A 25,333-nucleotide genomic window follows, 5' to 3' on the forward strand; every position below is an offset into this window, starting at 1 on the left:
TATTGACTCTACCGTTTCTTTTTCTCCTATTGGCATTTGGACACTTAAATTTGTCAGTAATTGCAGCATTGCCACAGAGTGTACAGCGCATGCTCCTCGGTGTCAGCAAGAACGGCGCATGCTCCTAGCTGTCCGCTGCAACGGGGCGCGACCTTCTTTAGAAGCTAATGGGGAGCCTTGGAGGACCGGAAGTAGGGTAGTCCTCCTGCCAATGAGAACATCCACTATTGTCTGAATGCGGAAGTTGTCCCATGAGCTTCTGAAGCTGCTGCACCTCTCTCTCTGAAAGAAGATTGAGCTTCACTCCAGACTACAACTTCCTTCCTCTGTTTAACATTGTGAGTACGGCACTCTCTTTTCCATTTCTTTATTTCATTGTGGGCTTCGGTTGTTGACTCGCAACAACTGGATGTAAAGACAGTGAATCCAGGGAGGACCAGACTCAGGAAATGTTGATCCAGATCAGTGTCTCAATTGGCAAAAACAGTCCCACAGTGTGAAGTTATAGCCTTTGCTGTGGGGGGAAAAAACAGCAGAAAGGAAGTGCATTGTTTAAATGGAGATATATTGGGATGTGGGGAAAGTGAGGACTGCAGGTGTTGAAGATCAGAGTCAAAAAGTGTGGCAGCTTCCAAGCAGCAGGAGTTCGACGTTTCGGGCCCGAGCCCTTCATCGGGAATGCCGTGTGGATGTACAAAGGGGCCTCAGCGTCCTCCTACACCAGTCACTGCCTGTTGTGAGACAGGTGCAGCAAGCAATCAGCAAGGCAAGTGTTATATTAGCAAGAGGAATTGAGTTCAGAAGTGGGGATGCCTTCCTGCTGTTCGGGGGAGGGGGAGGGGTGGGGTGGGGTGTCATTAAATATATTCAAGGCTGAACTCCTCTGATTTTTGAACAACAAAGAGGTGGATGTTTCTGGGGGAAGGCAAGAAAATGGTTTCAAGACCAGTATAGAACAGTTACAGAGTCAGACAGCACAGAAACAGACCCTTCAGCCCAACTAGTCCGTGCTGACTATGTTCACAAACTAAACTTGTTCCACCTGCCTGTGTTTGGCCCATATCCCTCCGAACCTTTCCTATTCATGTCCTTATCCAAACATCTTATAAACGTTGTTACTGTACCTGCATCCACCATTTCCTCTGGACATTCATTCCACACACAAACCACTCTCTCAAAGGAAAAAGGTGCTCCTCATATCTATCTTAAAATCTTTCTCCTCGCACCTTAAAAATTTGCTCCTAATCTTGAAACGACACCTGCCATTTACCTCATCTATGGTTTTATAATTCTCTATAATGTTGCATCTCAACCTCCTGTGTTCCACTGAAAACATCGCAGCCTATCCACCTAGATGTAGGTAGATTAATATCTAGTTATGATCTGTTCAAAGCTGGTGCAGGCTCGAAAGACCAACTGACCTACTCCTCCCAACTCTCTCACTATGTCCAGGACAGTAAGGGACTATAAGACAGGAGCAGACATTTGGCCATTCACCACATCAGGTCTGCTCATACCATTCAATTGTGGCTGATCAGTTTGTCAACCCCATTCACCTGCTTTCTCCCAATACCTCTCGATCCCCTTGATACTCAATAACCTATCTATTTTAGTTTTAAATATCCTCAGTGACCTGGCCTCCACAGCCTTCTGTGTCAAGGAATTCCATAGATTCACCACTCTCTGGCTGAAGTTTTTTCTTTTCTCCATTCCAAAAGGTCCTCTGGTCCTAGTCTCTCTTACCAATTGAAACATCTTTCAAATGTCCATGTCGTTCAGTATTATGTACGTTTCAATTAGATCCCCCCCCCCCCCCCCCCCCTGGTGAGTGTAGGCCTGTTAATCAACATGAACCAGACCCTTCAGGATGAGGTACAGCAGGGATTAGGTTCAGCAAACTGAGAATGGAGGGAGAGTGTGTGGGATGGAGATTTTCAGCTTCTCTGGAATAAGGGAGGAAAAAGCGATAAATCAGAACTGATCGGATGGGCTGATCGGCCAAAGAGTGGCAGGTGGAGTTTAATTTAGAGAAATGTGAGGTTTGCATTTTGGTCAAGCAATCCAGGCAAGACTTACACAGTTAAGGGGAGTGTTGCAGAACAAAGAGACCTTGGTATGTTTTCCTTTATTGGTCAGAGCATTGAGTACAGGATTTGGGAAGTCCTGTTGCTGTTGTGCAGGACATGTGGTTAGGCCACTTTTGGAATACTGCATTCAGTTCTGGTCTCCCTGCAATAGGAAAGATGTTGTGAAACTTTGAAAGGGATGGGAAAACTTTTATAAGGCTTGTTGGCAAAGTTGGAACGTTTTGATGTTCAGGGAGAGGCTGATAGGCCAGGGATATTTTCCCTGGAGCATCAGAGGTTGAGGGGTGACCTTATAAAAATATATAAGGGGCATGGATCAGTGCAAGGTCTTTTCCCCAGGATCAGGGAGTCCAGAACTAGAAGAACATCGGAATGGTGAAATGGGAAGTGAGTAGAAACTTTTTCACGCAGAGGGTGGTGGATGTATGGAACCTGCTGCCAGAGGAAGTCGTGGAGGCTGGCATAATGACAATATAAAAGGCATCTGCCTATATGAATAGCAAGGGTTTAGAGGGATATGGGCCAAATGCTGGCAAATGGAACTACGTTAATTTAGGATGTCTGGCTGGCATCTGTCTAGGTTAGGGTGGATTAGCCATAGGATGTGCAGGTTAGGTGCATTAGTAAGGGTTAAATGCAGAGCGGTTGGGGAATGGGTGTGGGTGGGTTACCCTTTGGAGGGTCGGTGTGGACTCCCTAGGCCGAGTGGCCTGCTTCCACACGATGGAGCTTCTCGGAAGGGAAGATGTTTTGCAAACTGCGCAGGTGCTCTGTGGACCAGACGGCCGCCATCCGGAGCAGGGCTCAGAGGGATATGGGCCAAGTGCTGGCAAATGGGACTAGATTAATTTCGGATATCTGGTCAGCACCAAAGAGTTTGATCCAAGTGTCTGTTTCTATGCTGTATATCTGTGACTCTGGCTTTCCACAAACATTTGCCACATCTTTACGTTCAGTTTCTCTCTGGTGTCTATGTTAATACCTTGATGTCTCACTTTGCTCCCCTGCTTCCCGGGGACGTTAACCATTTTGTGTCTGGGTCTTCAAGAAGCTGCATTGCAGGTTCACCCTGAATTGACACTCTTCCCAACTGCCCCGAGTTTGAGAAGACTTCAGGAATTCCTCGAACCTGCTCAGGCACCAGCGGCTCCACACTGGGCAAAGGCCCTTCAGCTGCCCCGAGTGCAGGAAGGCCTTTGTCCGGGCCTCCCACCTCCTGACCCACCAGTGGTCCACACGGGGCAGAGGCCCTTCAGCTGTCCTGAGTATGGGAAGAGATTTACCCAGGCCTCCAACTTGCTGACCCACCAGCGGGTCCACACAGAGGAAAGGCCCTTCAGCTGCCCCGAGTGCTGGAAAGGCTTCACCTGCTCCTCCCACCTGCGGAGGCACCAGGTGGAGAGAAACTTACTTGGAATCAAGGTATGGGTTGAAATTGGTGAGTGAGGCAGTATTTCCTTTGGGTTACGGCTGTAGCAAGGAACCAATTACAAAGGGACAACTCGGTGCTGACCAATAGTAGAGGAAGAGAGGCGGAGGGGGGTGGCCGTGTGAGCGCTTATTTAAAAAAACAGCAACTTTTTCTACGTCTTTTTGGTGAGGGGGGTGCGGGGGTGGAATCTGAAGCTGTAACAAAGTTGGGTCACAATAAAGATTACCTGAACTTACTTACTGCAAGACTCAGGCTCTCATTGAAAGTTTTGAGCTCCAAGAGGTTTTTGTTTTAAAGCTGCTCATTTTTTGCAGCCTCCTGTACTGAGTTTCCAATGTCGTGTATCAGATGGAGCAGTGAATGAGGAGCTAGTATTGTTAGAAATTGTAAATTTTACAGGGGCAGAAAAAGCAAAAACATCAAGACTGACATCTCTCTGCATTTTGGATAATTCCACCTGAAAGTTAATATCTTTCACAACACTGGGATACCGCTGAGAGTGAGCAGGTCTGATTTTGGGAAGCAAATAAAATGTGATAATTCAGGGTGAATTGGGAATGCAGCTTCTTGAGGAAGAACCAGACACGAAATGGTTAACGTCCCCAGGAAGGTGGGAGCAAAATGAGATGTCAAGCCATTAACACCGACATTAGAGAGAAAGTGGACCTATTGACGTGGCAAATGTTAGTGGAAAGCCAGAGTCATAGAGATGTACAGCACAGAAACAGACCCTTTGGTCCAACTCATCAGTACCAGCCAGGTATTCTAAATTAATCCAGTCCCATTTGTCAGCATTTGGCCTATGTCCTCTAAACCCTTCCTATTCAGATACCCATCCAGATGCCTTTTAAGTGCTGTAATTGTACCAGCCATCACCATTTCCTCTGGCAGCTCATTCCTTACATACAGCACCCTCTGAATATAGGAGTTGCCCCTTAGGTTCCTCTTAAATCTCACCCTCACCCTGAACCTATGACCCTTCCAGGGAAAAGACCTTTTCTATTTACCCTCTCCATGCCTCTCATGATTTTATAAACGGTTGTAGGGTCACCCTCAGCCTTTGAAAACTCAACAGAAAACAGCTCCACCCTGTTCAGCTCAAACCCTGACAACATCCTTGTCAATCTTATCTGAATCCTTTCAGGTTTCACAACATCCTTCCTCTAGCAGAGAGACCAGAACTGCACACACTACTCCAAAAGTAGCCAAATAAATGTCCTGGAGAGTGCACAACGTAACCTCCCAACTCCAATCCTCAGAGGACTGGGAAAGTTTTCAAAACTCACAAAAGACAACCGGGAAAGAATGGAGGGACAAACAGATCTTTTGCGGGTCAGCTTGGAACATCAGGGTGGGGGGAAATGGGAATGAGGGAAAGAAGCTGAATGTGCTGGAGCAAGGTGGAGGAAGAACAGAGGATGCAATGAGGAATATTGCATGTGCTGTACTTGTACCTGTTGCACTTACTGGTGGGAATCGGGTGCATTTTAAACATCAAAACAGAAAAGCTATCTACTCCTCCCGCCTTCCCAACGTCGATCCCTCTGTCCCTCCTCACCCGGGTAACTAAGACACATACCTGAGTTTGTGGAGTCTCCTCCCTCCCTGCATTCACTCCAGTTGCTACAAGTGAATAGATTTCCCCTCCCCCCCCATGTCTGTCTCCCTCCCAGGATGAAGAGTTGCCCAGACAGAGTGAGATTCACTCACGGACAGGGCCACTTCCCTGCTGTGACATCAACATATCAAGAGGCGAGTCACAGTTTGCAAAACCCCTTCCCTTCAGAGAACCCTCACAGTGTGGAAGCAGGCCACTGGGCCTAAAGACTCCATACTGACCCTCTGAAGGTTAACCCACCCACACCCATTCCCCTACACCTGTAGCTCTCCATTTACCCCGTCTAACCTGCACATCTCTGGGCACTAAATAATTCAGCATAGCCAATCCACCCTAACCTGCACGTGCCTGGGCACTATGGGTAATTTGGCATAGCCAATCCCCCCGAACCTGCACATACAAATTCACCCCCATGGATGTGTGCGTGTGTTTGCACGAAAGAGAAACAAAAATCTACATCAGTATATCTCTGCCTATTTGAGAACAGGTGCCTTACTTCTGTTGTAAATATTGTTGTAAATCATAGCTGGGTGCTAATAGTTAGATGGAAGGGAGACAAAATTCCCCAAGTAGGGCACCATGAGAATCCTGGGAGAGCCCTATTTCTGATTTACTTCTGAATGAACAAACATTAAGCATAAGCATCTATTTATTTCTAATAGATGCTTATTTTTCTTGTTTAATTCCCTGTTATGACTAAACTCTGTGCCTGGATGGTTGACAGGCTGGGAGATTGTGGGTTGGGGAATGATGACTGAATGTTTTATTGTTCCAGAAGGGGTAATAGGGAACAGGGAGATCAACAGAGGACAGAGAAATCAGGACCTGAAATCCGAGGTGACACCAGACTACCCTGTGATCAGTGCTTTGATAAGCAGTGCCAACCCTCTACCTTTACCGAGCTTCCCATCTGACTATCCCCTTGATATTCAGGATCCAATCCTTGCCATCCTGAAGCCATGTCTCTGTAAGGAGTCTCGGATCATAATTATTCTCTTCAATGTGTGCAGTCAACTCATTCACTTTTGTTACAATGCAGCACACATTCAGACACACTGTTTTTAGTTTCAATTTTTGTGACCTTTAAAATCCAGTTTGATTGCTGGTATATTTACTCCCCTTGTCCCTTTCTATCACACTCTGATGTTCATTTTCCACATCACTATACTGCTGACTGGCCTTGATTTGGATTGGCCATGCTAAATTGCCCAGAATGTCCAGGGACGTGTAGGTTAGGTGGGTTAGCCATGGGAAATGTAGGGTTATAGTTTCACAGTAATAGAAGCAGGAGTTGGCCATTTGGCCCATCCAGCCTGCTCCACCATTCATTCAAATCATGGCTGATCTATCCATCAACTCAGCTCCTCCTCCCTGCATTGTCCCAACTACCCTTCATTCCCCTACCATTGCAAATACCCATTCAACTGTGTATTGAGTTTAGATTCATAGCGGTGTACAGCATGGAAACAGACCCTTTGGTCCAACCCGTCCCATGCCGACCAGATATCCCAACCCAATCTTGTCCCACCTGCCAGCACCCAAACAATATCTCTCCAAACCCTTCCTATTCATATACCCATCCGAATGCCTCTTAAATGTTGCAATTGTACCAGTCTCCACAACTTCCTCTGGCAGGTCATTCCATACACACACCAGCCTCTGTGTGAAAAAGTTGCCCCTTCTCATGTCTTTCCCTTCTCACATCTTTCCCTTCTCACCCTAAACCTATGCCCTCTAGTTCTGGACTCCCCCACCCAGGGAAAAGATTTTGTCTATTTATCCTATCCATGCCCCTTTATGATTTTATAAACCTCAGTACGGTCACCCTTCAACCTCTGACGCTCCAGGGAAAACAGTCCCAGCCTATTCAGTCTCTCCCTGTAGCTCAGATCCTCCAACCCTGGCAACATCCTTGTACATCATTTCTGAACCCTTTCAAGTTTCATAACATCTTTCCGATATGAAGGAGACCAGAATTGCACGCAATATTCCAACAGTGGCCTAACCAATGTCCTGTCCAGTCACAACATGACCTCTTGACTCCTGTACTCAATACTCTGACCAATAAAAGAAAGCATACCAAACACCATCTTCACTATCCTATCGACCTGTGATTCCACTTTCAAGGAGCTATGAATCTGCCCTCAAAGGTCTCTCTTAGTTAAAATGCCTCTACTGCTTCCATGGGCAGAGAATTCCATAGATTCACTACTCTCTGGGAAAAGCAGTTCCTCCTCATCTCGGTCCTAAATCTGCTTCTCCTAATCTTGAGGCCTGGTCTCCCCAGTAACAGAAATGACTCGATAGGGTAGGGCTTCATCCCCACAGTGCAACAAATTCCCACCTTCCATCAAAATCCCGGATGTACTTAACTTACTCACTCAGTTGCTGTCTCACAAATGCAAGATTTCATTGTAACTTCTGCTCCCATTAAGGGCAAAACATCTCTGAAAGCTGCTCTTAAACTTCAGCCTTCACAATCACACCTCTGCTTTCACCGAAGAAGATTAGAGTCATACAGCACGGGAACAGCCCATTTGGTACAACTCGTCCATGCCGACCAGATATCCAAAATTAATCTTGTCCCATTTGCTAGCATTTGGCCCACATCCCTCTGCATCTGGATGGGTACATGAATAGGAAGGGTTTTGAGGAATATGGGCCATATACTGGCAAATGGAATAGATTGATTCTGGATATATGGTTGGCATAGACGAGTTGGGCTGAAGGATCTGTTTGTGTGGTGTATGACTCCAACTGAAGAAGGGCTAATGCCCGAAACGTCGATTCTCCTGTTCCCTAGATGCTGCCTGACCTGCTGCGCTTCTCCAGCAACACATTTCCATGTATGACTCCAACTGTCTTCGGTGAAAGCAGAAGTGTGGTTGTGAAGACAGGGCTTTCAGAGCAGCTTTCAAAGATGCTTTGCCCTTCCTGGGACCGGAAGAAGTTACAATGAAATCTTTCATTTGTGAGACAGCAAGCAACTAATTGAGTACATCCGGGATTTTGGTGGAAAGTGGGAATTCATTGCACTGAGAGGATGAAGCCCTACCCTATCCAGTCACTTCTGCTGGTGGCTGAGACTAGGCCCCAAGCTTTGGGGGAGTAGGTTTAGGACAGAGATGAGGAGGAGGAAGTGAGGGCTGCTGCTTTTCCCAGAGAGTAGTGTATCTGCAGAACTCTCTGCCCGAGGAAGCAGGCTCTAATATGCCCCGGTCCTAATTCTTCAGCTTGACGTACCCGTGACTGTAAACTTTGAAGTGCTTTGGTTAACTGCAAATATTTCCCACTTGTCCAACAATCCAGTGTCAGCTGTTTCAGTCATTGGGATGGTTTTGATTCAGCTACTAAATACATCTACTCTTATTAGACAATGTTCATAACAATGTACGCGAGGTGATACTATATAAGCAAGTTGTAGACAATTTAAAAAGGCCGACCAAGCAAGGAGGTGGTTAACAAACACAGGGCATCCCTCTTCGAGTATGCACCTTGTTTGTTTACAAATTAAACATGCTTCAGATCTTTTCCTAGCTGCTTTCCGAAAATCTGGGTGCCACCAGTGTTAACAATAATGTACATCATCAACTGAAATATGCAGCAGCAAAGAATGAACACAAACCAGTCCAGCAGGGGGCACCCATGTTTTGGTTTGAGTATTGAGGGAGTACCCTTTTTGAGACCCCTGTGATATCAGTACCATACCCAGGCTAATGTGCATTGAAACCAGATTATGAAGTGTTAACTTTCCTGCAAACGTCTGCCTGTGTGTGTCTCTCTGTAACATTTTCTAACTTGCTTCATATCTCAGTTTGTCAGCTTTTCTTTATTCCTTCCTTCCTTCCAAGGCTAATGAGGCACTCCCATTCCAGAGCAGCCCAAGTTAGGGAGTTGAGCCTCACAAATCCTGGCTGTGACACATTGCTGCTTAACCAAGTGGGCAAACTCTATATACCTCTCCTTTGTTCCATTTGCAAATCGAACACTTTTCAATACAAGTTGTTTGTGTCTCTGCATGAGTCCATAACCCAGGGAAATACAACAGAGTCTTTAATAGTTGCCCAATGTGTCCTGTATGCCAAATTCATTCAAATAGGGTTTCACCTCTCGTAACCCTGGGGTAAGCAAATTCATTATTACTAACTTTCAGCAGTATTACGTCCAGACGCTAGGACCCTGTTGAGTTCTCTCACTGGTATCTTGTGGCTGAGTAGGGAGAATTGTATCAACATTTCGAACAGCACTTTTGTCCCTGGCCAGCTTTCCTCTTTATTTTGGACACAACAAAAGCAGCAATCACCCTCTATATTTCATCTCTCAAAGGATATCGACCGGTGACCTGGCAGGACCAGGGTATCTCCTGCCTGACTCGCCAACTGTGGGGGATGGAAATAAAGCCCCATGTCAGGAAAGAATTTGTTTATCAGGAAGCAGCACAGCTGCAAGGCCAACCGTCTCCGCTGAGCCTGGGAAACACAAACTTGAACAAGCAGGCACTAAGCTGAGATTCAAAATGGTTTCCAGGCTTTAATATGTGACCAAATGGCTGACCCAAATCTAATAATTCTCCCACATCATCGCAGGGAATTAAACAAGAAAAATGAAACAAAATGAGAAATAAATAGGTGATCGTGCTTAATGTTTGTTCATTATGAAGTAAACAGGAAATAGCAGTCTCCCAGGATTCTTATGGTGCCCTACTTGAGAAATTCTGTCCAACAAGTTTAATTGGAAGCACTAACTTTCGGAGTGCAGCTCCTTCATCAGGGGATTGTGGAATATAAGATTGTAAGACAGAATTTATTACAACAGTTTATAGTGTGATGTAACTGAAATTATATATTAAAAAAGACCCGGATATATTATTTTAAGTCTCTCATCTGTTCGAATGTCCATGATAGTTTCAGTTCTTTCAAATGTAAATCGCAAAACCTTTTGAAATAGTTAAATCCTCAAGTGAACTTTACCAATTGGTGTCGCGTCAGCCCAGATAATGTATTGAAGGTGTGAGCTCCCTGTGTGAGACTGTCTGTGCCACAATGGTTAAACTGACTTACAGAATCTTACATGGATTCATGCAGTTTTTGAGCAAAGTAAGACATAATTCTGCAAGTACAAATTCACCCAACAAACTTGTGCGTGTGTGTTTGTGTCTGTGTGTGTGTGTGTGGGGGGGGGGGGGGGGGAAGAGATGTATATTTGCAGATACATTCTATGTGCATTTTTTAAAGGAAAACTCTGCAGGCAGTCAATACATGTAATAGTTTGTAAATTCGACTTGAAACAGAACCAGTCTGACTCAAGATTGGGATACAGGCAGACTCTGACCTCACACCTTTAATGCATTGTCTGAGCTGAGATAAGACCATAAGACATAGGAGCAGAAGTAAGGCCATTCAGCCCATCGAGTCCACTCCGCCATTTAATCATGGCTTGAGCTTTTGCTATAAAACCTTGTTATCTTGAGAAGGTGACAACAAGAAGTTCTGTGATTTACATTGTAATGAGACCTGTAACCTATTTGAAAAGGTGGAAGACTGAACAATCCAGGTTTGTTCAATATACCATTTCAGTGGCAGGACACTGGACTGTTTTGCTCTAAATTGTGTCTTAGGATCTTATCCTCCACAACCACCTGATGAAGAGGCAGCACTCCAAAAGTTGCTGCTTCCAAAGAAGCCTGTTGGACTCCAACCTGGAGTTGTGTGATTCTAGAATCTGGTTTCTAGTATCTGCAGTCCTTGTTTTTACCTAGTTGATTTTAACTCTCCAGTGAATCCTCTTGCAAGGATGCCTGCCTTGAAGAAGTTTTCCTCCTCTCTCTACAAGAATCTCAAGGAATCCCTCTCCCACTGCAACTCCCAACACGTTTCCTCTGCCCTGAGGCTCTTTGACCATGTCCTCAAACAGACTCGCTACCACAGCCACGTTTGTTTCCTTGGTGCCTGCCTCTGTAACCAACTCATCCTACACAGACTCCGTACCACCTTTAAACCAGCAGAGTTCGGATCTGAACCCTGCAGGCACTCTGCCTCTATTCCTCATGAAGGGCTTTTGCCCGAAACAAAGATTTTCCTGCTCCTCGGATGCTGCCTGAATTGCTGAGCTTTTCCACCACCACTCTAATCAAACGTGGATTGGCCATGTTGAATTAGGGTGGATTGGCTATGCTAAATTACCCATCGTGCGCAGGGATGTGCAGGTTAGGGTGGATTGGCCATGCTAAATTACCCATAGTGCCCAGGGATGTGCAGGTTAGATTGGATTGGCTGTGCTAAATTACCCATAGTGCCCAGGGTTGTGCAGGTTAGGGTGGATTGGCTGTGCTAAATTACCCATAGTGCCCAGGGTTGTGCAGGTTAGGGTGGATTGGCCGTGCTAAATTACCCATAGTGCCCAGGGTTGTGCAGGTTAGGGTGGATTGGCTCTGCTTTATTCCTGATGAAGGGCTTTTGCCCGAAATGTCGATTTTGCTGATCCTCGGATGCTGCCTGAACTGCTGTGCTTTTCCAGCACCACTAATCCAAAATCCGGTTTCCAGCATCTGCAGTCATTGTTTTTCCCCATGCTAAATTAGGTTTAATATGCAGGTAAGGTGCATGACTCAGGGATAAATGAAGAGCAATGGGGATAGGGGAATGGGTGTGGGTGGGTGACCCTTGGGAGGGTCGGTGAGGCCGAGTGTCCTGCTTCCACACTGTGGGGATTCTCTGAAGGGAGGGGTTTTTTTGGAAAGTGTGTTCTCCTCCCCGTGTGCTGCAGCGCATGCGCAGTGCGGCGTCCCGCTGTTAGCCATGCCCCGCCCCCTAAACCGTCACTATTCCTCGCCCCGCCCCTAGTTTCTTTGTGACGTCACAAGGCGGAAGTGGCCCTGTCAGTTTCAAAGTGAATCTCCCGCCCTCTGGCCGACTCTTCATCTTGGGAGGGAGACAGAGATGGGAGGAGGGGAAATTGGTCACTTGTAGCAACTGGAGTGAATGCAGGGAGGGAGCAGCCTCCGGAAACTCAGGTATGTGTCTTAGTTACCCGGGTGAGGAGGGACTGAAGGATAGAGATTGGGAAGGGGGAGGGCTGGATATCTCCTGTTTTGATGTTTAAAATGCAACCGATTCCCACCAGTAACTGCAACAGGTACAAGTACAGCACATGCAATATTCCTCATTGCAGCTTCAAGCCGGTTTTACATCCTCTGTTCTTCTACCACCTTGCTCCAGTACATTCAGCTTCTTTCCCTCATTCACATTCCTCCTCCACCCCCTCCCGATGTTCCAAGCTGATCCTCAAAAGATCGGTTTGTCTCTCCATTCTTTCGCGGTGGCGCCCATTACTCTTGTCTATTTCTTGCCTTATCCGGCCTTGTGCGTGAACAAAGTGTTAGCGTATATTCTCTTTCACTGCCAGCTGCTTCCTTGTTTGCGAAAGCAACATTTCCTCCCATTTTTCGCCGACACTGAGCCTTCTGACCACCTTGATTGTGTTTTTTTTTGTTTTTGCAGAAGCAGGAAACAGATGCTTATAACTGTTTGTACGAGCATGTCTAGCTTAACCTACATCCCCTCCCCTCAAAGCACCTTATCTGTTTGCCTGTAACATCCATCATTGTTTGCAGGCACACTTCATGTATGCACATTTTAGCTAATACTAAAGCAATTATATATTTCCTTCACATAGTTTTCATTCTTGTTAACTCCACTCTTGGCTGAAACAATTATACACTGGCGTTAGTTCATTTACCTCGCAGAAGCAATTATGGTTGCAGAAGTAACACTGCTTTAACTATATCTCACAGGGGTGACCCTACAACCTTGTATAAAATAATGTGGGGGCTGGCGAGGGTAAATAGACAAGATCTTTGATCTGGGATTGCTCATAGGTTTAGGGTGAGATTTAAAAGAAACCTAAGGGGCAACTCCTATACACAGAGGGTGGTGTGTGTAAAGAATGAGCTGCCAGAGGAAGAGGTGGCTGCTGGTACAATTACAACCTTTTAAAAGGTATCTGGATGGGTATATGTTGGGAAACATTTAGAGGGACATGGGCCAAGTGCTTGCAAATGGGACAAGATTGATTTAGGATATCTGGTCAGCATGGACTGAAGGGACTGTTTCTGTGCTGTACATCTGTGATTCTGGCTTGCTACGAATGTTTGTCACATCTGTATGTTCAGTTTTTCCCTGGTGTTGGTGTTAACGCCTTGGTGTCTTATTTTGCTCCCCACATCCTGGGGACATTAACCATTTCCTATCTGGTTGTTCTGATCTGGACTGCTGTCTGGATCTTTGGATTTCTTGGATTGGTCAATAAACACACCTGGAAGTGACTTTGTCAATCATACAAGCAATAGTTTATTCTTTGATATGGCCCGGATGGTAGACTCTGATCAGCCCAGAAGGATGAGATTAGATTAGATTCCCAACAATGTGGAAACAGGCCCTTTGGCCCAACCAGTCCACACCGATCCTCTGAAGAGTAGCCCACCTAGACCCATCTCCCTCTGACTAATGCACCTAACATTATGGGCAGTTTAGCATGGCCAATTCACCACATCTGCACATCTTTGGATTGTGGGAGGAAACCCACGCAGACATGGGGAGAATGTGCAAACTCCACACAGCCAGTCCCCCAAGGCTGGAATCGAACCTGGGACCCTGGTGCTGTGAGGCAGCAGTGCTAACCTCTGGGCCACCGATGAGTACTCCTCGAGTGCCAAAATAATCTGCCGACTTTTAGAGTTTGGATAGAACTTATGTACATTGTTTAGAGTCAGACATTGAGCATGATCACATAGTAACAACCAATCAGATCCCGCAAGGTCCTCATACATTTTTGACTTAGACTAGGGTGGCACGGTGGCTCAGTGGTTAGCACTGCTGCCTCACAGCACCAGGGTCCCAGGTTCGATTCCAGCCTTGGGTGACCTTGGGCAGGTTGGGCCAAAGGGTCTGTTTCTGTGCTGTGTGACTCTAATTGTCTTCAGTGAAAGCAGAAGTGTGGTTGTGAAGGTTGGACTTTCAGAGCATGTTTTGCCCTGACTGGGAAGCAGAATAGTTTGACTGAAGTGTTTTGGTGTTAATGCCTTGATGTCTCATTTTGCTCCCACCTTCTCGGGGTCGTTAACCATTTTGTGTCTGGTCCTTCCTCAAGAAGCTGCATTGCAGGTTCACCCTGAATTGACACTTTTTATTTGCTTCCCAAAATCAGACCTGCTCACTCTCAGCAGTATCCCAATGTTGTGAAAGATATTACCTTTCAGGTGGAGGTATCCCAAATTCAGAGAGATGTCAGGCTTGATGTTTTTGCTTTTCTGCCCCTGCAAGATCCTGAATCAGCACCTTCAGGGGAACTAGTTAGAGCGGAGTGAGAACAGAGGGGGAGAGAGAGTGGGATGGTGCTTTCAATTTTGTGGAACAACAAAAGAATATTCCACAGAAAGTAGAATTGCTTGTTCTGAATTTCTACCCTGCACTGATAGTGATGACTTTTGTAATCTGTTTTTAACAGTGTATTTGAAGATCTGAAGACTGAAGCTTCAAAATCAACAAATTTGAAGGGCTTATTCCTGAAACATTGACTCTCCTGCTCCTCGGATGCTGCCTGCCCTGGTGTACTTTTTCAGCGCCACGTTTTTCGACTGACTCTTCAGCGTCTGCAGTCCTCACTTTGATGTCAATGTCTGACAGTCACTCAATCCCTCGGGACCACAACGGTTTTTGACTGTGATTTCTGTGAGAGGGATCAACGCTTTTTGGTTCCTGTTTGAGGACGTTTTCAGCATCAGTGGGACTGGACGAGAGACCCCACTGTTGCAGTGCACTGTGCGTGGAGCCTGAAACAGCTATCCGGCCTGGAAAGGGGATTTCACGGCAGGGAGGGCTCTACACGTGTCTGTGTGCAGCTGAAGCTGTGGCCATGGAGAAACCTGAGGAATCCCGCCCTGTGGAGGAACCGTGGAAGTGTGGCGACAGTGGGAAAGGCTTCCGTGTCCCGTCTGTCCTGGAGACCCATCGGCGCAGTCACACCGTGGAGAGGCCATTCCCCTGCACCGACTGCGGGAAGGCCTTCAGATATTCCTCCCACCTGTTGGCCCACCAGCGGGTCCACACCGGGGAGAGGCCGTTCACCTGCTCTCAGTGCGGGAAGGGCTTCACCTCCTCCTCCAAACTGCGGAAGCACCAGCGTATCCACACCAGGGAGAGGCCCTTCAGCTGCACTGAGTGCGGGAAGGCCTTCAGCACATCTTCCTCCCTGCTGACCCACCAGCGTATCCACACCGGGGAGAGACCGTTCACCTGCTCTCAGTGCGGGAAAGGCTTCACCTCCTCCTCCTACCTGCGGAGCCACCAGCGGATCCACTCGGGGGAGAGGCCCTTCAGCTGCCCCGAGTGCGGGAAAGCCTTCAGCACATCTTCCTCCTTGCTGACCCACCAGCATGTCCACATGGGAGAGAGGCCGTTCACCTGCTCTCAGTGCGGGAAGGGCTTCACCTGCTCCTCCAACCTGCGGAGCCACCAGTGGATCCACACGGGGGAGAGGCCCTTCAGCTGCCCCGAGTGCGGGAAGGCTTTCAGCACATCCTCCATCCTGCTGACCCACCGGCGTGTCCACACCGGGGAGAGGCCGTTCACCTGCTCTCAGTGCGGGAAGGGCTTCACCTCCTCCTCCAAACTGCGGAAGCACCAACGGGTCCACACAGGGGAGAGGCCCTTCAGCTGCCCCGAGTGCGGGAAGGCCTTCAGCACATCTTCCTCCCTGCTGACCCACCAGCGTGTCCACACCGGCGAGAGGCCCTTCACCTGCTCTCAGTGTGGGAAGGGCTTCACCTGCTCCTCCAACCTGCAGAGCCACCAGCGGATCCACACGGGGGAGAGGCCCTTCAGCTGCCCAGAGTGCGGGAAGCGCTTCACCTGCTCCTCCCACCTCCAGACCCACCAGCGGGTCCACACGGGAGAGAGGCCCTTCAGCTGCCCCGTGTGCAGGAAGGCCTTTACCCAGGTCTCCACCCTGCTGACCCACCAGCTTGTCCACACGGGAGAGAGGCCCTTCAGCTGCCCAGAGTGTGGGAAGGGCTTCATCTGCTCCTCCACCCTCCAGACCCACCGGCGTGTCCACACTGGGGAGAGGCCGTTCACCTGCTCTCAGTGCGGGAAGGGCTTCACCTGCTCCTCCACCCTGCGGAGCCACTGGCGGGTCCACACGGGGGAGAGGCCCTTCAGCTGCCCTGTGTGTGGGAAGGGCTTCACCCGCTCCTCCACCCTCCAGACCCACCAGCGTGTCCACACGGGGGAGAGGCCGTTCACCTGCTCTCAGTGCGGGAAGGGCTTCACTCACTCCTTCAACCTCCAGACCCACCAGCGGATCCACTCGGGGGAGAGGCCTTTCAGCTGCCCTGAGTGCGGGAAGGGCTTTACCCAGGCCTCCAACCTGCTGAGGCACCAGCGGATCCACACCGGGGAGAGGCCATTCACCTGCTCTCAGTGCGGGAAGGGCTTCACCTACTCCTCCAACCTGCAGAAGCACCAGCGAGTTCACGTGCCATCGCAGGGGGATTGAAGGAATGACGGCCGAGTGCCATTATCGATTGGACTACCAGCCCGGTTCCGGGGACTCCCGGGTTCGAATCCCGCCACGACAGATGGCAGAGGGAGGGGGTGGTGCGGGGGAGAAAGCCCCCATCTGATTCCCTCCCTCCCTTGTTAGGGAAGGGAACCGCCATTGTGGGAAAGGATTCACTCAATCGTCCCAGCTGCACCCTTTACCCGGTCTGGCCTACATGTGACTCCAGACCCACAGCAGTCTGGTTGACTCTACACTGCCCCTTCCTGGCAAATGAGCGGGGAGAAACTGACTTGGACACAGGGTATGGGTTGAAATTGCGGAGTGAGGCAATACTTCCCCCGGGTTACGGCTGTACCAAGGATCCGATTACAAAGGGACAATTTGGTGCTGGCCAATAGTAAAGAGAGCGTGGTGAGGAGGGGAAGTGTGGTGGCGGGGAGGGGAGGTGTGGTGTGTGTACTTTGACCTTGAGCTGTTTAAAAAGCAACTGCTTTTTCTCTGCCTCTTTGCTGGGGGGAACTGAAGCTGTAACAAAGTTGGGTTGCAATAAAGGTTAGCTGAACTTACCACCGGGCTCAGACTCTCATTGAAAGCTTTGAGCTCCAAGAGGTTTTTGTTTTAAAGCTGCTCATTTCGTTCAGCCTCCTGCACTAAGTTTAGAACATAGAACAATACAGTGCAGAACAGGCCCTTCGGCCCTCGATGTTGCGTCGAGCTGTGAACCATTCTCAGTTCGTTCCCCGACAGTATCGCAAAATCATCCATGCACTTATCTAAGGATTGTTTAAATCTTCCTAATGTGGCTGAGTTGACTACCTTCGCAGGTAGGGCATTCCACGCCCTTACCACTCTCTGCATAAAGAACTTGTCTCTGACATCTGTCTTAAATCTATCACCCCTCAATTTGTACAGGTTGCAGGGGGACTTGGATAAACTGCAGAATTGGACTGAGAGGTGGCAAATGGAGTTCAATGCAGCTAAATGTGAGGTGATTCACTTTGGGAAGCTGATGTCACTATCCTCGGAAAAAGTCTTTCACTGTCTCCCCTATCTAATCCTCTGATCATCTTATATATCTCTATCAAATCCCCCCCTTAGCCGCCTTATTTCCAATGAGAACAGACCCAAGTCTATCAGCCTTTCCTCATAACACCCTCCCTCCCGACCAGGCAACAACCTGGTCCTCTGCACCTTTTCCAATGCTTCCCACATCCTTCCTGAAATATGGGGACCAGAACTATACACAATGTTCCAAGTGTGGCTGCTCCAGCGTTTTGTATAGTTCCAGTGTGATATTGCAGTTCCGGAACTCAATCCCTCCACCCAATGAAACCTAACACACCGTATGCCTTCTTAACAGCACTATCCACCTGAGTGGCAACTTTCAGGGATCTATGCACATGGACTCCAAGATCACTGCCTTCCTGTTATTCATCCCAAAGTGAATCACCTCACATTTAGCTGCATTGAACTCCATTTGCCACCTCTCAGCCCAATTCTGCAGTTTATCCAAGTCCCTCTGCAACCTGTAACATTCTTCCAAACTGTCCAGTACTCCACCGACTTTCGTTTTGTCTGCAAATTTACTAATCCATCCACCTATGCCTGTGTCTGAGCCATTTAAAAAAACGACAAACCGCAGTGGTCCCAAAACAGATCCTTGTGGCACACCACTAGTAACCGGACTCCAGGCTGAATATTTTCCATAAACCACCACTCGCTAACTTCTTTCAGAAAGCCCAGTTTGTAATCCAAACTGTTAAATCACCCTCAATCCTATGCCTCTGCATTTCCTCCAACAGCATACCATGTGGAACTTTATCAAAGGCTTTACAGAGGTCCATGTACACCACGTCAACTGCCCTACCTTCATCTACATGCTTGGTCACTTTCTCAAAAAACGCAATGAGGTTTGTGAGACACGATCTGCTCTTGATGAAACCATGTTGACTATCTGAAAACAAATTGTTGGTTGCTAGATGATTATAAATCCTATCTCTAATATTCCTTTCCAAAAGCTTTCCTTCAACAGAAGTAAGGCTCACTGGTCTATAATTACCTGGGTCATCTCTGCTGCCCTTCTTGAACAAGGGTACAACATTTGCAATTCTCCACTCTTGTACTAAACCTGTAGACAATGACAACTCAAATATCAAAACCAAAGGCTCTGCTATCTCCTCCCTCGCTTCCCAGAGAATCCTCGGATAAATCCCATCCTGCCCAGGGCACTTGTCTATTTTCACTCCTTCTAGAATTGATAACACCTGTGTGCAACTAACCTCGATCCTTTCGAGTCTAATATCTCGTACCTCATTCTTCTCCTCGACAATATTCTCCTTTTCCTGAGTGAAGACCAATGAGAGATATTCATTAACACCTCTCCAATCTCCACAGGGCCCACACTCAACTTCCTACTTCTGTCTTTTATTGGCCCTCTTCCTACCCTAATCATCCTTTTATTCCTCACATACCTATAGAAAGCTTTAGGGTTCGCCTTTATTCTATGTGTTAAAGACTGCTCATGTCCTCTCTTTGCTCTTAACTGTCTCTTTAAATCCTTCCTAGCTGATCTGTAACTCTCCATCGCCTCATCTGAACCATCGCCTCATCTGAACCTCATCAACACATAAGCCTCCTCCTTCTTTGTAACAAGCGATGCAATTTCTCTTGTAAACCACGGTTCCCTTACCTTATCACTCCCTGCCTGACAGGGACATACCTATCAAGGGCACACAATATCTGTTCCTTAAACCAGCTCCACATTTCAATTGTTCCCATCCCCTGCATTTTGCTACCCTATTCTCTGCATCTTAAGTCTTGCCTAATTGCATTATAATTGCCCTTGCCCCATCGATAACTCTTGACCTGTGGCATGTTCCTATCCCTTTACATCGCTAAATGAAACCTAACTGAATTATGGTCATTCTCTCCAAAGTGCTCACCTTCCACTAAATCAAACACCTGGCCTGATTCATTACCAAGCACCAGATCCAGTGTGACCTCCCCTCTTGTCGGCCCTTCGACATACTGTGTCAGAAAGCCCTCCTGCACACACACTGGACAAAAACTGATCCATACGACATACTAGAGTGAAAGCATTTCCAGTCAATGTTGGGGAAGTTAAAGTCCCCCATAATGACCACCCTGTTCCTTTCACTACTACCCAGAATAATTTTGCTAATCCCCTCTTCCCCCTCCCTCGAACTCTGCAGAGGCCTATGAAAGAACTCCAAGTAGTGTAACATTATACAAACGGTCGTGGAATTCTTGTAGCATGTCGCATACTTAAGGCTAAGACTTTAATGAATATAGAGAGTCTTTTAAAGAAAGTAGTTTTACGCGAGGAAATAACTTTAAAGTGTTGTAGTTGACCACAAAAAGAAGCAACAGTAGCATTTCACAATAAAGCTTATCGTAAGATTAGAGAAAGTGGACAAAAGAACAAGCTGTAACAAACAAGGAACAAAGAATGCAGACAAGGACAGTGGGATGGCCAGATAAGAAAATAACTGACAAGTGAGGTAATCGGCTTATGATAGGATGGGAAAAGGGAGGCGTGATTCCACAACTTGTAAACTGAACAAGAAAGCTAACAGGCTCTGTTTTGGCGCACATTTCTGCTTGGTTGCAGGAGCGTCCGGTACTTGCAAGACTGTAATAAATTGTTCTTGTTTCCAACGCTTTGTCTCAGGCTAATTGATTTGTGAGTGAGTTCTGTTTCTCACATTTCTACCTATGTTGTTGGTACCTACATGGACCATGACTTGGGGTTGGAAACCCTCTCCCTTCAGGACCCCAAAGATACGATCCGAGACTTCACGCACCCTGCCACCTGGGAGGCAACACACTAACCGCGAGTCTTGTTCGTTCCCAACACACCTTCTATCTGACCCTCTAACTATTGAGTCCCCAATGACTAACACTCTCCTCCTTTCCCTCCTTCCCTTCTGGTGCAACAGGGACAGGCTCTCTGCCAGAGACCTGGGCTCCAGTGCATACGCCTGGTAGGTCGTTTTCCCCCCTCAACAGTACCCACTGACTGATACAGCAGGAAGGAAATAAAAATAAGTCGTCCCTCCTTTCCCAGGAACCTCTGCTCTCCGACTTCAAATTTAAAACCTCAAATCAGTGACTCTCCACTCCTGGGCTGCAGCTGCCACTGAAAAACAGAAAATGTCACTTTTTTTGTGGTTAGCACTGCTGCCTCACAGCGCCAGAGCCCCAGGTTAAATTCCCCCACCCCACACGTCTGCGAGGGTTTCCTCCCACAGTCCAAAGACGTGCGTGTTAGGGTGAATTGGCCAAGCTCAATTGCCCCGTAGTGTTAGGTGACAGGGAATGGGGCTGGGTGTTTTGCTTTTTGGCGGGTCGGTGTCAACTTGTTGGGCCGATGGGCCTGTTTCCACACTGTAGGGAATCTGATCTAAAGTTCTGGAATTTATATATTGATGAACTGAAACCTGCAACCCATTCTAAAAGATGAAGGACTCAGCAGCGGTCCAGGTTTGTTCCAAATATTGCATCGGTTGCATGACACTGTGAACTGATCAGAGGGATCTGGGAGTGCTAGTTGAGGATTCTCTAAAGGTAAACATGCAGGTTGAGTCCGGAATTAAGAAGGCGAATGCAATGTTGTCAATTATCTCAAGAGGGTTGGAATATAAAAGCACTGTTGTGCTACTGAGACTTTATAAAGCTCTGGTTAGGCCCCATTTGGAGTACTGTGTCCAGTTTTGATCCCCACACCTCAGGAAGGACATACTGGCACTGGAGCGTGTCCTGCGGAGATTCAGACAGATGATCCCCGGAATGGTAGGTCTAATATATGAGGAACGGCTGAGGATCCTGGGTTTGTATTCATTGAAGTTTAGAAGATTAAGGGGAGATCTAATAGAAACTTACAAGATAATACATGGCTTGGAGAGGGTGGACGCTAGAAATTGTTTCCGTTAGGCGAGGAGACTAGGACCCGTGGACACAGCCTTAGAATTAGAGGGGGTAAATTCAGAACACAAATGCGGAGACATTTCTTCAGCCAGAGTGGTGGGCCTGTGGAATTCATTGCCACAGAGTGCAGTGGAGGCTGGGGCGCTAAAAGTCTTCAAGACAGAAATTGATAAATTCTTGATGTCACAAGGAATTAAGGGCTACGGGGAGAATGCGGGTAAGTGGTGTTGAAATGCCCATCAGCCATGATTGAATAACGGAGTGGACTCGATGGGCCGAATGGCGTTACTTCCACCCCTATGTCTTATGGTCTTATGTTTTGCTATTAATTCTGTGTCTTATGATCCTGCAGCACAGCCACCGGCAGAAGGAGCAGCGCTGCAGAAGCTAGTGCTTCCAAATACACCTGGGTGGGCGGGGTTTAGTTTGGAGGGCGGGTTTGGGGGGAGGGGGAAGTTCATGGGCGGGGCGTGTCTCGTGAGAGGGTCACGAGCTAGTAGGCGGGGCAAGGGTCAGCGGGCGGAGCGGCGCGTCCAACCTGGAGGCGCGTGGCTTTGTGAGCGGTAGCGCGTGGAGTCAGGGGGCGTGGTTTTGACTCGCGCGGGGACCGCGGCGAAAGGGCGGACTTTGGTGCTTGATGGGGAAAGAAGTTTGGGTCCAAGAGGCGGGGCTTTGTCTCGAAGGGGCGGGCATTACGAGCAGCGTTCAAAAGGACGGATTTAATGAGATGCGTATGGTAGGGGCGGGGTTAATGAGCAGAGATGGGAAGGGGCGGGGTTTACGTGTGGCATTTTTCGAGGAGGGGGCGGGACCAGTAGCAGGGGGCGTGGCCATCCCGAAGCCGGAAGTGTGCCCGCGGGCTGTTTCCTCCGCTGGAGCCTCGGCTGCAGCAAGTAAGATAAAGCTTTATCAATATTTCCTTTTACAGAGTTTGTATTTAATAACCAGTAATGGCTACTCAATATCATCAGAAAGTCCCAAAATGCAATTCATTTCAATCCAGTGCAGATAAACACTGAGTTAATTTTCTACGGGATTTAACAGCCTCAGCACTAAAATGGTCTCACAAGGGAACGGCTGTGAATGTTATCACTTGGGGTCCTGTTCACACAGATTCACCGATGCTGAGGCAAACGTTCTTAATTGCCTTACAGCATCCTGTTATCGCCTGGTGAGCCCAGGTGTCCCTATCTTTAAGTTCTCTCTTCTTTCTGAGTCTTCCTGCCTGTTTGTTTTCTAGTGCAGTAAATGTATTCAATAATTCAGCATTACATTTTAGTCTGAATGTTTAAAGGCAAGTTTTAAGGCTATAGACTTTATCACCCAGATGCCCACACACTCATTCCTCCCTTTAATTGCACTGCGATCACTGAAACAGAAGGCTAGTCCAAACGAATGCCCTTCCTGTAGAGTGGCACCACCATCTTCGCAGCTCATCTGGTCATATTTATCATCGCCATCGACACGTGTGGGTGAGCTATCGGATCGGAAAAGGAGCATCTTCTGGGGCAAATCTATGTCACTAAGGGACCTCATAAGCCGAGCAATTAAATACCTAACAATACCAATACTGACAAACAGACATAGCTAAATTGATAAGCCAATTGTACCATCAGCCCGATCTGCAGTTTCCCCAACTGGTCCCTTCAGTCATTCTGTCAAGGAATACCTGAATCTCTTCTTGTATCTTAGTAATATTGCAAGTCAGATTGGGAATGCCCATAGTGCATTTATCTTGGACAATGTTGCAGACCTCACCCTCCTGGGGGAGTATATAGTCGAAGGCATACCGATTCTGCACAGAGTAAAGACACATGTCTGACAATCCCAGTTTACTCTGTTTCAGAGTCTCTTTAGTCTTATTTCCTCGAATGGTCAGGCCGCAAAAGAGGGAATTGCGATTCTGTTGACTTGACACCCCTGCCGATCCTTCCAACCTCAGGGTACTCTGGATTCCCCAGCCTATCGGGTGTCCTGTATTGTCACCCAGTCCCTTGGGATCCTTTCAGTTGGAGCAAGGTTGACCACTGCATCCCCCTCAGATGGAGGTTCCATCGACTTGTCCACTGGCCAGGACAAGGTACTGTTGTGGGAACAAGGTCTCTGATAGTGACCTTATGAGGGACATCTTTGCCATCCAGGACAAGGAAATTGGTAGCTTTACCTTAGCTGAAGAAATAATAGTCTGGTTTGGTGTATATTACAGAGAGTTTGTCAAAATAGATGACTGAAATGTTACAGCAGGGGGTCTGGTCAGGTCTAGAGGAGTAAAGGGTCGACATTTTGCAAGAGGAGTTGCTTGAGCGCTGTAAAAAATGGGCCAAGTGACTCGAGCACTCGCACTGTATGGGAGACAATGGTCCTCAGAATGCTATTCCCATTGGGCTCTCCCTGAGACCTATTGTACATAGTCTTGGTGACAGAATCAGGTTCTGAAAAGAGAAAAGGCCTATAAATGCACAAGGGAAGGGTTCCGTTCCAGGTCCATGTGCCGCATAAGGCCTGATGTACCCCAGCCAGTGTTTCACCAGCTGTTTGTATACACAGACCGGAAGTATTGGAAAGTGATATTTCGCTTCGCAGGGTCGGCAGTAGGAAGTCTGACGAATAGATTGGAATCGGGGACTGGGGACGGGGCAAGTAAGTCATCTACCGATAGAGAGGAGTAACATACTACTGCCTCTGGGGTGAAGAGCGTATTGTGGGCCTGTACAAATAAGTTGTTTGTGGATTGAGGGGTTTCCCCTATCAGGCTTCCCTTTTCTCGAGTCGGCCTTCCTGCAAAAAGGGATGGTGTTCCTGGGCGTCCTTAAAATATTTACTATAATAACAGGGTTGATCATTTTTATCCGCACTCGGCTTGCGTCTGCAGGTAAAATCATAAAAACATGGTAATGACATGGTAACTCCCACTGATTTCTACTGTCCAGATGGTCCATCTGGTCTTTCTGATGTAAGAGTCCATTGCAATAATCAATCTTCATCACGTTCCACACGTCAAAGGCGTCTGGTCCGGTGCACTGGACAACATCATCTCAGCATGGGTGGTGGATAATCTCTGATCATTCCTGGTCGCATCCATACTTAGTGGCTTTCCCCATCAGGATGTTGTACGTGATCAGAAAGGTAAGGAGATAGGCGATCCCCCACAAGTCCCTCCTCTTAGTTCAAGTATCTGTCATATGATTAACATTAGAACAACAGCAAGATTCAAAAACCCAACTGGACAAGGTCCACTCCTTTTGTTGGGATTCCAGGATTCTCTCCTCCTCTTCCCCCCTTTTGATTGGTGCGGTCAATCAATTTACAATGGTGCAGGTGGACCCAAGCTGAGCGCCCAGCGACTGTGACCGCCAAGGGGGTGGGAAGTAAAACCTGGAAGGGGCCATCCCAACGAGGATGGAGACCTTTGCCAGTTCAGTTCCTGACGAGCACCAACGAACCAGGCTCTTCCCGTGACGAGGCTGAAAGGGAGGGAACATCGCTGTAGGCCGCAAGCTCCTGGGAGTGAAAGGCACGCATAACACTAGTTAGAGCAAGAACATAACCAATTATTGCTTCGGTCATGTGGTGGAAGTGGACTGAGAAGGGAGCCGAATCGTTCCAAGGGGTACGGAGGGGGTGACCAGAGAGACTCTCAGCTGGAGACAGTCCCGTCTTGCCCGCAGACATGGATCGCATCTGGAATAA

General features: G+C 47.8%; 4 protein-coding genes across 12 annotated transcripts in view; 3 read left to right on the top strand and 1 right to left on the bottom strand.

Moving 5' to 3' along the window:
* Positions 1-25,333, top strand: part of LOC148145001 (uncharacterized) — a 197,924-nt gene that overhangs the window by 98,541 nt on the left and 74,050 nt on the right. The window lies entirely within an intron of this gene.
* The window catches only part of LOC148145003 (endogenous retrovirus group 3 member 1 Env polyprotein-like), a 467,418-nt gene that overhangs the window by 72,599 nt on the left and 369,486 nt on the right, over positions 1-25,333 (bottom strand). The window lies entirely within an intron of this gene.
* LOC148145004 (uncharacterized) overlaps positions 1-25,333 on the top strand; it is a 74,645-nt gene that overhangs the window by 45,321 nt on the left and 3,991 nt on the right. Inside the window, 2 exon segments of the mRNA XM_087975646.1 lie at positions 58-338; positions 14,642-16,669. Of these exon segments, the coding sequence (XP_087831772.1) occupies positions 15,050-16,669 (1,620 nt within the window). The 5' untranslated portion in view covers positions 58-338; positions 14,642-15,049.
* The window catches only part of LOC148145005 (uncharacterized), a 162,643-nt gene that overhangs the window by 39,974 nt on the left and 97,336 nt on the right, over positions 1-25,333 (top strand). The gene's annotated exons all lie outside the window — the stretch shown is intronic.

This window comes from Chiloscyllium plagiosum, unplaced genomic scaffold, assembly GCF_037043375.1.
Source record: "Chiloscyllium plagiosum isolate Xiang-an unplaced genomic scaffold, Cpla_swu_hap1 HiC_scaffold_27, whole genome shotgun sequence".
Lineage (NCBI taxonomy): Eukaryota > Metazoa > Chordata > Chondrichthyes > Orectolobiformes > Hemiscylliidae > Chiloscyllium > Chiloscyllium plagiosum.